The sequence below is a fragment of the Notolepis coatsorum genome, assembly GCF_963971535.1.
Source record: "Notolepis coatsorum genome assembly, chromosome: 2".
Classification (NCBI taxonomy): Eukaryota; Metazoa; Chordata; class Actinopteri; order Aulopiformes; family Paralepididae; genus Notolepis; species Notolepis coatsorum.
This window is the reverse complement of record NC_140166.1, coordinates 181,882,021-181,895,033: the sequence shown is the minus strand read 5'-3', so window position 1 is coordinate 181,895,033 and position 13,013 is coordinate 181,882,021. Positions and strand designations below refer to the sequence as shown.

Below are 13,013 nucleotides of genomic sequence, written 5' to 3'. Positions count from 1 at the left end.
CCCTTTTTTCTGTGATTTTTCTCCCATCCCAATTTACCTCTCGTGCCAATTCTCCCTCCCCTGTCCTGATCTTTGCTTGCATGTGCCCCCCACTGGCCGGTCGTAGGGAGGATAGAAGCCCATCACATTTCCCCTCCGATACATGTGGAGGCAGCCAGTCACATCTTTTCACCTGCCAGCGCGGACTCTCATTGGCGAGGAGTAACGTGTAGGAGGCTCACACTGCCCCCGCCATTTTCCTGTCTTTGCTGTGCAGGCGCCCTGACCGACCTGTAGGAGTCGCTGTTTACAACGACCAGACTACCACCCATCGACTCTCCTCCCGCTGACTCTGCCAAATATGAGTCAGTATGACGGCCGGCCCAAGCCGGAGGCAACGCTGACAGCCGGATTCGATACCAGTGTCTCTTGCGTTGGTGACGAGCGTAATGTCCGCTGCGCCACCCAGCCGCCGTGTTTCTTCCTATCTAATGTAAATATGATATCATTTGTAACTAATATAATAGCTGAAATGGTGCTGTGATTAGCTCAGATTGGTGCCGAAAGAGAAGAAGGAGGTACCGACTAAGTACTAAGTGACTTGAAAGAAAAGATTTGAGTTGATTGTTTACCAAAGATTCCAGGACTTTTGCTAAGCAGCGGTAATTATTTAAATCATCTCTAATCATGTAATGGAATCACATGAGCCGTTTTACAAACATTAGGAAATCTGGTCGTTAAGATGGAAAGATGAAATATATGCGTTAATTGCTCAGTGATAATTGAGCGGACAATTTTTGAAAAATAATTATCCAATTGATCCTCTCCAGCTGAATTCCTGGTATCAGTGGCTTGCAATGCTCCATGTATCATCATTAACACTTTGCCGCCCAACCACGAGTTAACTCGGGTTTCGGTGCCATGCGTTGAGGACCAGAGCCACAAGTTAACTCGTGGCAAGTTGTTATTGTTTTATTCCATATTAATAACGGAATCAACATCCCCCATCGACTCTGCAGATTTACCCGCCTCTGTGAAATCGGCAACATGCAATACCGGCCAGATCCTCTTAGGGGCGCCATCGCTCCACTGCAGTATCATTGTGGGCGAGTGGATTTTTTTTTTTTTACCGTCTATGGGCGTTTCATTTTAGCCTCATCCCAAACGAACAGCCTGCACCGTTGATCACGGTTCGAAGCGCAGATTTCAGCCTGGAATAATGGGATTTATGATCAGCCAATGGACATATCGATCTACCAGATGCCGATGAATAATGGGGAAATGCTGCCGGCGATCACATGGGCTGACGGTAGGACCCTCTTCACCCAAATTATAGCCGGATTGGAGCTTGTTGTAAAACGCAAGCAATTGATCAGTGAATGTGGCTACTTGCACGGACACTCTATTGCTAATCAATAATACTAATCGGCGTCCCCCGCCGCCCCCATTTCATCCATAGATGCTTTGTAATAGTCCGGATGATAAGCAGTTTGTTTTATTTCATTCGTATATATACAACAGAAATGCCGTTCGATATAACGTGAGTAGCCTTTAGCCTCATATCTAGCTTCCCAGAAAATATATGAGACGAAAAGTGCGATAAAGCTTATATTCACGACGCTATAAAATGACAACCAACCGATGGATTTTTATTTTCTTTAAGCCATTATGAAGCAACGGTTTATGCACTCAAGTGACAATGAGAATGGACAGATAGCAATACTATAAAGTATAGATATAGCTGTACAAAGTCACATCGGTTTGTTTACAAAGCTTTGTCCTCCAGCCACATATTAGACGGCGACGAACGATACTCAATGTGTTAAGAGAGAAGGTGAACTGAGAAGCATGGTTTCTGGCACACAAAATCATCATAATTAACAAGGGACCCTGTGTAATCCTTTTCAAATAAATGCCCAGCATCCACAAAACGTTTGTTAAAGGCTATAGGCAAATTTTATTCTGATCAGAAATCAATATAATCAAAATCACTATGTGTGGGTAATACATTTGTGGTTTTGATTTGGTTTGTGTTTACTGCCTTCCAATGCTGGGTTGGAGTAGGAGCTAGCAATTAGGTCTAAATAATAATAATAATAATAATTTTCATAGTTGAAGTACATTTATTTCTCTATTTATTTTGTCTAAACAATAGTCAGGAAAGGATCTCCAGAGTGTCTGGCATGAGACCAGGCACTATTCCTAGCTCGCATGAGGCAGCAAGAAGGAGTAGAAATGGGGGGTTTCCTGCAGCCAAATTGGTCACAGCTTATGGATTTCGTGCTTCTTATACAATGTTTATACGTACATTAGGGCTGTCAATTGTCCCTAAGAATACCATTAGAATATGAATATGCTCAAATAAGGCAAATTCGAATATTAATGATAAAATGTACATATTAATTGTTACCACATTAAAGCAGGCGTAAAATACTTACAATTGACAAGTTCATTGTCTGTTGTATTTGCCATTATGGGCAGGGCCGTATTAACGACCGGGCCGTTTGAGCCGCGGCCCGTGGGCCTCTAGTGACGAGGGGCCTCAAAAAATAATTAAGAAAAAATAAAATTATTTTTTATTTTTATTTATTATTATTTTGGAGATCGATGTCATACTGTGACACTGAAATTAAAAAATATTTCATCAACTAAAATATTTCATCAACTAAAATATACAGTACGTCACACCCCGTGCCTCTCCCTGCCGTCTGCAAGTGGCTAATCTTGAGTTTCCGACCCCCCAGTAAGCTAACCATGGATAAATCCAAAAAAAGGAAAGTCTGAGGAAAATAGAGGGTTTAATTCAGTGTGGACAGATTAATTTGCTTTCATGACTAACCTGTAGCCTATGCCTGATATGTGGTGCGAAATTTGCGAACAACGATCACTGTCATTTTGATTACTGTAGTTTGCCTGGTATGTAGCCTTGGTTAGTGGCTGCCCCACCAATGTTTTACATATAAAAACGCCACTGTGCGTGCGTGCACGTGTATGCGTGTGTGGGGGCCTCCACAAGAGTCTGGCCCAGAGGCCTCTGAATTCTTAATCTGGCCTTGATTATGGGTAGCACCAATAGGAAACTATCATTAGGCCTTGGCCTGTGCTTTATAACATCTATTTATTGGCTTACATTGCAGGTACATTTTTCAAAAATCACGAAAAAGGGACAAGAACCAGCGATTTGTTTTCAGTTCAACTCATATCAATTCTGTTTTTTTTTGCCGTTTGGTATTGAAATTCATATATCTTTTTCAAATTAAAATGAAATTAGAATATTGAAATAAATTCTGACAGGCCTAACATAGTGTACATATACTGATGGATCCAATGCTTTACCTTACAGAGCGGGCCTTCAAACATCTTGACGTGGCGTGTCATACCCTGAAACAGACAGATGAGGACCATAAGTACAAAATATAAAGAAATTACGAAAGATTATTCAACAAAATAAATTTGGAAAGATGACTTTCAGGGCACTCACTCGAAGAACATTGCCTTCCAGGACCTGCTTCATCACGGCGTCATTGGCCAGGTCAAATGCAGTCTGATCTGTGAGATATTGAAATGAAAACGTCTTGTTTTCAGTACAGTGGAATAAAAACAATAATATGGAAACAACGTTTTTTTGTCAAATCAATTGTAGGCCCTGCTCATGTCAACAACACAGACAAATATATTTTCTAAGTAGCTTTCTCACTGATGCGTATACTGTATAATTTTTGTCTTCTAAATTCTAACATTGCAGATGTCTAAATAACAAACTTTTAGGAAAGGTTGAGGGGGGGGGGGTGTTGTATCTTGTTTTAGATCCAAGTTATTTGAATTCTAAAATTCATATGGACTAGCTGGACTAGCTGTTCTAATGTTGAAACCCACACTTAGCTCTGTACATTGTGCAGCACACAAAATAACATTAAAACCACAGAGTACAACAATTAATGCCTAGTGTACAGCAGGGAACCTACCTTATATACAATGAACATCACCTGTGGTCGAAAATATTATCATGTTCATAAGCTCTGTTTAAATACATATTCTCTGTACAGCCATGACTAGTTAATATAGTTAACTAGTACACAGCTCAGACACTAGGGCGACAGTCTTAACAGTGTTCTTAAAACAACAGCCAAGGCCCAAGAGATATTACATTTGGCCTTGTCTCCAGTCTTGTGTGAGACACGACAAAACCCCTAAACTAGGGATGTCCGATATTATCGGCCGATGTCGGCATTAAAATGTGATATCGGAAAATATCAGTATCGGTTTAGAACCTTTATTTACCCAGGCAAGCAAGTAAGAACAAATTCTGATTTTATTTATTGTCAAAAGTATGCATAATGTTGTGTTAATTCCACAACAAGATATATGTAATGTTAATTACCTGAAATTATTCAGTTTTTTGGGGGGGGGGAGACCCTGCATATATCGGAATCGGTTGATATCGGTTGATATCGGTATCGGAAATTAAGAGTTGGACAATATCGGTATATCGGTATTGGTAAAAAAGCCAATATCGAGCATCCCTACCCTAAACCCATCTTTGTTTAAATTTCTCTCATCTTTGTTTTCATTTGTCATTCCCAGCTGGTACTTAATTGTAAGTCTGACCAGAGCTCTTTCTCACTTTCTGGTCAGACGCTTGTGTGTACACATTTGTCTCAGATTGTAAATTCTATCGACTCTATTCCACCTTTAACAAGCCTGATAATTTTATTTTTTTTATCCTCTCTTTATCCGATTTTTCTCTGTTTTCTCCCCGTCCCAATTTAGTCGTTGTGCCAATTCCCCCCCTCCCCTACCTGGTTGTTGTGCGCATGTTCTCCTACTGGTCGGTACAAGGGAACCCTGAAGTCATCCGCATGCTTCCTCGGACAGGCGCGGCGACAGCCAGTGACTCTTTTTTCACCTGGCAGCGAGGACTCTCATTGGTGAAGTGTAACGCGTGGGAGGTCACGCTGCCTTCATCAAGTCCTGCCTCCACTGAGCAAGCGCCCAGACCTGACCTGTAGGCGTCGCTGTCCACAACGCCAGATTCCCACCCATGACTTGCCCTCCCCCTAACCCAGCCAAACGGGTTAGTATAGCGATCAGCCCAAGCCCCAAGCAATGCTGACTCCGGGAGTCGAGACCGCAGCCTCTTGCATTGGTGACGAGCGCAATCTCCGCTACGCCTAGCCTGATAACTCTTGACATGGCCTTGACATGACATAATCTGTGCCTGTAGTTGTTCTATATTGGCAGTTTCTTCATATGATGTACGTTATAACATAAACTCAAAAGGCTTGTGTTAATGGGGTCAAGAGGACACTTACAGTAGTTCATTCCATTATGAAAATATGCCATTGAATCTTTTTTCCCCCCAAGGTTCTAATTTCCCTGAGCAATAAGAGTCGGTGGACTTTACCATTCTTGTTCTTGATATTGGGGCTGGATCCAACCTTCAGCAGCTTCAGGGCACATTGTTTCTGGTCTCGGTAGGTAGCACAGTGTAGTGGAGTGTTACCCAAGAGATCAGTACAGTTGATATCTGGCGGCTTCTTCCCGATGAGCTACCATGGACAGACAAAAGGAGAAAGCAACAGTAACAAATCGTATCACTGGCCTCAGAACTTGTTTTGAGGGCCTTGAGTATTATTTGAATAATTAAACCAAGAATCGCACATGTTTGCACCAGTGCATGAAGGGGGTATTGTTATAACGTGTTTGTGTTATCAAGTGCATCGAGATTTGGCTTGAGGTACTTGACGTACTGCTCACACGTGTGTCTGTCTGTCTCATTGTCTGTCTGCAACTGTGATTACTTGTGCATTTCTTGGTGGATAGGTTGACTGTCGTCTGACTGGCAAGTCTATATTTTCTTTTCTTTTCGAATCAGTCAAAGATTGATGGCACAGATCAAGGTCAAGCTTTTATCCAATTTTGTGTATGTATGGGTATAGTAGAAGCAATACACAGGGTTCCCTACACTTGTTTTCTGTTTAATTTCCAAAACAATTCCAGGATTTTCATGTTGGAAACCCTGAAGGTGGCGACTGACAACATAAACGACTGAGGGACAATAGCTGGAGAGGCCTCTTCGGGACAGTTTCAACATGACAACAAAAACGGAAGATAAACCAGCTTTCTAGAATGGAATGCATTTGATTTCCTGGCAGTTGTTGATATTAGCAAACACTGCACAGGGAAACCAACTGCATTCTTATCCGTTTCCTAGCAACACATCAAACATTCCACTGAAACAGTCTGTATTATGAGTCTCTTCAGTGCACTTGATATCCTTCTAAATATTGATGACTGGAAGGCAGGCTTACAGGTCACCCTGTGCTGTAGTGTTGGTCCAGCATATCTCTGAGTGCCATTCCATTGACTATCAAGTGCATCAAGATTTGGCTTGAGGTACTTGACGTACTGCTCACACATCATGTTAGCCAAACAACTTCCCAAGGCAAGAAGCATTACAAGTATCCCACACACACACACACACACACACACACACACACACACACACACACACACACACACACACACACACACACACACACACACACACACACACACACACACACACACACACACACACACACACACACACACACACACACACACACACACACACACACACACACACACACACACACACACACACACACACACACACACACACACACACACACAATAGTGACTACAGAAATGTTGCCCATCCTACCTCCATCGCATCTATACCGTAATATCACCCTACAAAATGTCAAGACTGAAGACATTTTTTGATGTGACAAATCTGATTCTTAGGAGGATGTTAATCAGTTGTTTGCAAACCCAAAATTCCAAGGAGAGAAGAGGAGGTTCTAGCAGCACTAACCAGTTGTGTTATAGTTGAAATGTCTCCCTCCCTGGCTGCTTCCAGAAGTTCTTCCTCCAGTTTTCTCTCCTCTGTCCTCTCAGCCGCTGAGATACATTGTTTTGTATTATTTCACGTATCACACCGATTAGAAACCAATGTGTTCAGAAAGATTGACAAAACACATTTTCCATGCCATGATATCACCCTGGATTTACCCTTGGTCCACACCGCTTACCTGGCGGCCGCCTCGCTGAACTGCAGCGGCTTTTGCACGCATCTCACGCTAGAATGGGCTCTGTGCCAGATCTCTAGAATGCAGGGGGCTGCATGGCTGTTCTAACCCGTTAACATGGGCGGCAAAATTAAAAGAAGGATGTTCCGCATTGCACACGCGTTACTCAGGTAAGCGGTGTGGACCGGCCATTAGGGTTGGGCATTTTTTAGTAATTTAGTAGTCGAGTACTTAAACAGATGAAAGACAGGTAGTCGAGTACTAAAATACAATGAACATTGATCTGGAAGACACAGTGCTGGTGCGCATAACCATACTGAAGCCCAAAAGAGTCTCCAACAGAGAAGGTAAAGCATATCAATGTAACAACAACATGGATTAAATTGTAATTGCAAGATTCGAGCGAGGGATTTCTCTTTCTATCATGAAATGGTGTAGATGAAAAAACAGCAACTATAGGGACTGCTACCTTATTATTTCATTGAGCTGTAATTAACACAACACAATCATTAAATGTCCCCAATGACATCACTATTCAAGCTCATTTACTCTCAATAACTGTCAAACTAAATGGAGGTGTTGTAAAACAGTGCTTACAATGCCATACACATTTCTCTCACTCACCTTCCAACATGCTTCTGACCTCCGCATTTTGAGTGACATCTTTGGGAATCTGGGCTGTCCCATTGATGACAGTGGCGCATGCATCAAAGCGTAGGAGCAGCATGACAACCTCCTGATCAATACATGATTGGATTGATTAATTGATCCACTGATCGATTACGTGAATAAATGATTGAACCGGTGGATGCATGCACAAAATCAAAACAAGAGAGTACGGAAATTAGGCAGGAAAATCCATGACAAGTATGGTTACCTTTCTGCCTGTGAAGGCAGCTTTATGCAGTGGCGTATCTCCCACATGATTAGGCAAATTAACCTCTGCTCCTGCCTATAGAAACACAGAACAACACACACATGCAAACACAATCTCTGCAATCATTCAAAACCATGCAAAATCTTCCATTTATTGAAGATGAATGAAATGAATGTCATACCTTGAGCAATTCCTCCACTACTTCTTTGTGGCCAAAGTAACAGGCCAGATGAAGAGGGGTCCATCCCAGGTTAGACTTGCTCTTACCTAAAGGTCACACACACGCACACACACACCTTAATAGTAAATACCAACTGTGCATTTTAGTTCAAAATAACACATCAGTATTATTTTACCCAGAAATGCTGTTATTTTCAACCCTACTCTAATCCCTAATCACCGGGCATCATAACAAGGGATTACAAACAAAGTCTTGGTTTTGGATGAGCAAGTTGTGTTTTTTTCTGGGTGCTCGAGTTGGCTGCAGCTCTCCCAGCTACAATGAAGCAACCGTGCAAAAGTCAAAGATTGTTTCTGAAAACACAAAATATAAACATATTTGGCTGCTTCTGAGGACGTCTATGACTATTACATAGTTGAACTAGGAGGGCTACAGCTTGAAAGCAGAGAAAGCAACTTCCTCATTCGTGGTCCAACTGAATCAATCAGTACGATGCCAGAAGATAGGAGAAGGTTAGCCAAGGTCTGAGCAGAAAACAACTGAAATGATCCTTTAAGACTCATGTAGTGCATCAGTGAGAAAGCTACTTAGAACTACCTTTCCTGTTCTTGAATTTAATCCCACCTGAATGTTCTCTGCTGTGTTCCCTCCACCCTGTCCTACTCGCAACAGTCCTACTGTCTCAATACTAAGGCGAGTTGACTGCTCACTCTTTGAATAAATAAGTATATAAATACATTTTAGTTTCATAATTACAGAGTTATTATTATTATTATTATTATTATTATTATTATTATTATTATTATTATTATTATTATTATTATTATTATTAATGATCATTTGAACCTTTGCAGTTGATGTTGAGTTGAGTCTCTTCCTTAATCTTGGACATGAGAAGCTGTTTAATACCAAGGAGATCTCCATTCCTGGCAGAGCGCAGAAACTGCTCCTCTGGGTCCAGATCCTCCATAGACCCCTGTAGAAAGTAGCACATTTACCAACGCAATGTGGGGGAAAAAGACAGTTTGACCGACTTCAGGATGTGCCACTTTTGAGAACAACCATGTGGTTACTATGGGTTTTGGTTAATTTCCTAAATCAATTAAAATGTCAGTGCCTATTGAAAATCGATAATAAAGAAAAGAAGAAAAAGTCAGAAGTATAGCATGTTGTTCTATAGGGGCACCACAGTCTTTACAGACTTCTTACATAATTTTAATTTAAACTAAAAACAGTTGCGTGACCTAAGGGGACCTCTTGAAAAACCTCAAAACATTTTTGTAGTGTTTTTCCCATTTCACGTCAGAGCAGCTGCCTAAAACAATGCCGTCCTTTTGAAGGAAAAGGACGCAAGTCTGTGGTGTCAGAGAATAATAATGTTTCAAGACAAACTGTCAAAGAGGAGAAGGTCAGTTGGAAATTAAAATGTGACACTGAGACCATGTGACAGGTCAGCATTTGTTATGAAAATGGTGCAATGCAGAAGCCCAGGCTATTTCCTATAGGTTAAGGTTAGGGAATGTCACGTGGCAATCTGAAAGTAAGAATGACACATCAAAGAGATCTGCCAACATAGGGCTTCTGTCTTCAATATCTCCTAGAGATGTTGAGGGATAGAGCAGTGTACCAGGTTTAGGTTTACTCAGCCCCTTTGTACTGTAACTGTACAGTCATCTGTCACCAGACTTTCCTTTATTAGAGAACAATCTCTTCAAATCCCACCAATGATGGCAGGTGTAATCAGAAACATCACAGCATGCATAGTACTGTAACTTGTGAGGCTAATTGTGACCACACAATCTCCTCATCATCTTGAGCAATAGAGTGTAGAAATAAACAATGCAACTCTGTCTTGTGACTTTACAACGGCCACTTCCAGTTTCTTGGACTAAACACTTAACCTAAACAGTAGCCTATTTTATTGGGTATTTGGAGTTTGGAAACACCAATTCTCCAGTATAACTGCAATTGATCCGACATAATTGTTGGTATAATCTGGTATTAGTTTTGTAGCCTAGATTAGTGAAAGCAAATACAGGTACTGTAACTTGTAAAAACAAAGAGACTGTGTCTGTCAATTTCGAGGCAAACTTCAAAGCACAGCATGTAGCCTAAATGACAGCCTAATAGAAATATAGAAAACATTCTACCATGCACTTACTGATTAAATTCGAGGAATCGTATAACAAAAAAAATCCACGAGTAGGCTACCCTAGTCAACAAACATAGAAAAGTGTTCTCACATAGTCCTTCGTTGAGTAACTTCTCGAAGAGGTCGGCATGTGATTATCTAAGCTCGTGTAGCTTTTCCTTCGTAACTTATGGTCTATATATAGTATAGAAAACAACCGCATTGATTAGCATTTAGCTGAGCATAATTCGCATGTGTGATGTATTGCAGGCTTGATGCTATCTTAAAAAAAAGCCTCTGTTTACAATGTTGATGTGATCAGCTGACAGATCGTTGCCGGAAATCAGCTGTAAGAAAGAGGTGGGGGTCTCTCGCTCTTTATTATTTATTTTCAAAATAAAAGCCCAATTTTTCGACGTGTATTGATTTTTGTGTGTATCACAACTGTATTCGTGTATTACAATTAACTACATGCTCACACATAAATGCAACTACGCGCGATGCTCTGGTCGTCGGCAGGCAGTCCCAATTTCACAAACCATGTGCACCAGACTGGTTTGACCCGGAAGTAGTCTCCTGGTTTCACACAGACACACATGTGTACCTGTCATAGAAGTGTTGCCGTCTGTTGTTGCTGAGTTCTTGTCGCATCTGTAAATATTACACATTGTTTATTTCAGTTGCTTTACAATGAGTAGATGGCATATATAAATTCGGAGAATGCAGGGGATCTTCAGTCTCAAGTAAGTTGTGTAGTTTTTCTTGCACTAAAAATGCACTTCCCTGTCGGATCGAAAACAGCCAGTTGGGAAATCATGTTGCTCGACCGGCCGGCCAGCCTTTACTGGTGGTCCATATACGGTTATGAGATACGGCCAACCACAGAAGGCTTCTCGTGACTGGTGAACAATTTGTCAAAGAAATGAAAGAACAATGTTTTATAACTCAATTCAATATGAATGGACGTCTGTATGTGTTTGTATATGTCTCTTTTGACAAATGCAATAAATCTTTTTGAGAGTCCATGTATGCTGTGCTATTTCTCCATTCTCTTAGGTGTGTGTGTGTGTGAGAGAGTTTAAGTGTAAGTATGTTGTATGTTCAGAAGATGTCAATATGGCAAACCAAACAAACAAAAAACCTTAAGAGAGTGTTATCATTTGAGTCCAATAGGATATGTTTGCATGACTCATACTCTCAGGTTACATTATGTGCTTTAAGATAAGATAAGGTACTCCTTTGCTGCTGTGCCAGCTCATCATTTAGATAGAGGGTGTGAGGCATTGTTAGAGATGGAGATGAGTCATTACTTCTACCACAACTATCAGTATCCATGCTCCACTCTGTGGCAGAGTTAGCCTTTTATTTGATCAGTTTATCAAGCCTTTTGGCCTCCGTCTTGATGTTACCTCCTCAGCACTCAACATGACAAAATAGCATGCACACATACATAGCAGTATTGCACTGGTTCGCACCCAAGGACTTGAACTTGAACTTGGACATCTGATCTGACCTATCTCAAGCCCTGCCCTCTTTTCTTGATCCTCCAGCGGTTGTGACTGGAGGATAAGAAAAAAGAGGGCAGGGCTTGAGATAGGTCAATTGTTACACAATTGGCCACAGATCCCAATACTATCCACCTGCAGAACCACGTCTCCAGCGGGCTGAGGATACCGCGGGCTGAGGATACCGCGGGCTGAGGACACTCGCTTCCATTGGCTGATTTGGGTCACGTGACCGTCCCACCCAATGGCTGAATTGGAGTGTTGCACTGCGGGCATTGGCTGATTTGGGTCACGTTGCACTGCGGGATTGATTGATTGATTGAAAACTTTATTAACAGATTGCAGAATGGGTACACGTGACCGTGTTCTATATATATCTATGCACGTGACCGCCACAGGCCCTGATTGATTGATTGAAAACTTTATTAACAGATTGTAGAATGGGTACAGTGACCGATTGATTGATTGATTGTTTGATTGATTGATTGATTGATTGAAAACTTTATTAACAGATTGCAGAATGGGTACAGTGACGTCACAGGCCCGGATTGATTGATTGATTGATTGATTGATTGAAAACTTTATTAACAGATTGCAGAATGGGTACAGTGACGTCACAGGCCTGGATTGATTGATTGATTGATTGATTGAAAACTTTATTAACAGATTGCAGAATGGGTACAGTGACGTCACAGGCCCGGATTGATTGATTGATTGATTGATTGATTGATTGATAGATAACTTTATTAACAGATTGTAGAATGGGTACATTGATTGATTGATTGATTGATTGATTGATTGATTGATTGAAAACTTTATTAACAGATTGCAGAATGGGTACAGTGACGTCACAGGCCCGGATTGATTGATTGATTGATTGATTAATTGATTGATTGAAAACTTTATTAACAGATTGCAGAATGGGTACAGTGACGTCACTGGCCCGGATTGATTGATTGAAAGTTTGTACGAGGAAGTCAGAGGTAAGCGACAGCTGTGATTGGAGGATCAAGAAAAGGGGCAGGGTTTGAGACAGGTCTATACACACAATTGTTAAGGGGATGCAGACCATGCAGTACTGTTACATTTGTGACATACAGTAAATATATACAAGGGGGAGGGAACTGTCCTGACATGTCCTGTTACTTAAACTACTACAGTAGGTAGAGATGTAATGTTATATAATATATTAGACATGTAATGTTATAATACTACAGTATGTTAGAGATGTAATGTTATACAATATATTAGAGATGTAATGTTATAA

General features: G+C 41.1%; 2 protein-coding genes across 4 annotated transcripts in view; one reads left to right on the top strand and one right to left on the bottom strand.

Annotated features, from left to right (window-relative positions):
• Window positions 1–10,423, bottom strand: part of osbpl1a (oxysterol binding protein-like 1A) — a 47,139-nt gene extending 36,716 nt beyond the window's left edge. For 2 of the 3 annotated variants that reach the window (XM_084338151.1, XM_084338153.1), the window contains exons 1-9: window positions 10,354–10,423; window positions 8,957–9,086; window positions 8,111–8,196; window positions 7,930–8,004; window positions 7,677–7,788; window positions 6,839–6,924; window positions 5,384–5,528; window positions 3,461–3,528; window positions 3,316–3,360 (exon numbers count right to left, since the gene is read on the bottom strand). In XM_084338151.1, the coding sequence (XP_084194277.1) occupies window positions 3,316–3,360; window positions 3,461–3,528; window positions 5,384–5,528; window positions 6,839–6,924; window positions 7,677–7,788; window positions 7,930–8,004; window positions 8,111–8,196; window positions 8,957–9,086; window positions 10,354–10,392 (786 nt within the window). In that variant the 5' untranslated portion in view covers window positions 10,393–10,423. Of the gene's footprint in view, window positions 1–3,315; window positions 3,361–3,460; window positions 3,529–5,383; window positions 5,529–6,838; window positions 6,925–7,676; window positions 7,789–7,929; window positions 8,005–8,110; window positions 8,197–8,956; window positions 9,087–10,271; window positions 10,327–10,353 lie in introns of those variants that run through there. The other variant, XM_084338152.1, reaches the window with a different exon arrangement.
• A 413-nt stretch (window positions 10,424–10,836) lies between these two features.
• impact (impact RWD domain protein) overlaps window positions 10,837–13,013 on the top strand; it is a 110,773-nt gene continuing 108,596 nt past the window's right edge. The window contains exon 1 of the mRNA XM_084308808.1: window positions 10,837–10,984. Within this exon, the coding sequence (XP_084164934.1) occupies window positions 10,940–10,984 (45 nt within the window). The 5' untranslated portion in view covers window positions 10,837–10,939. The remainder of the gene's footprint in view (window positions 10,985–13,013) is intronic.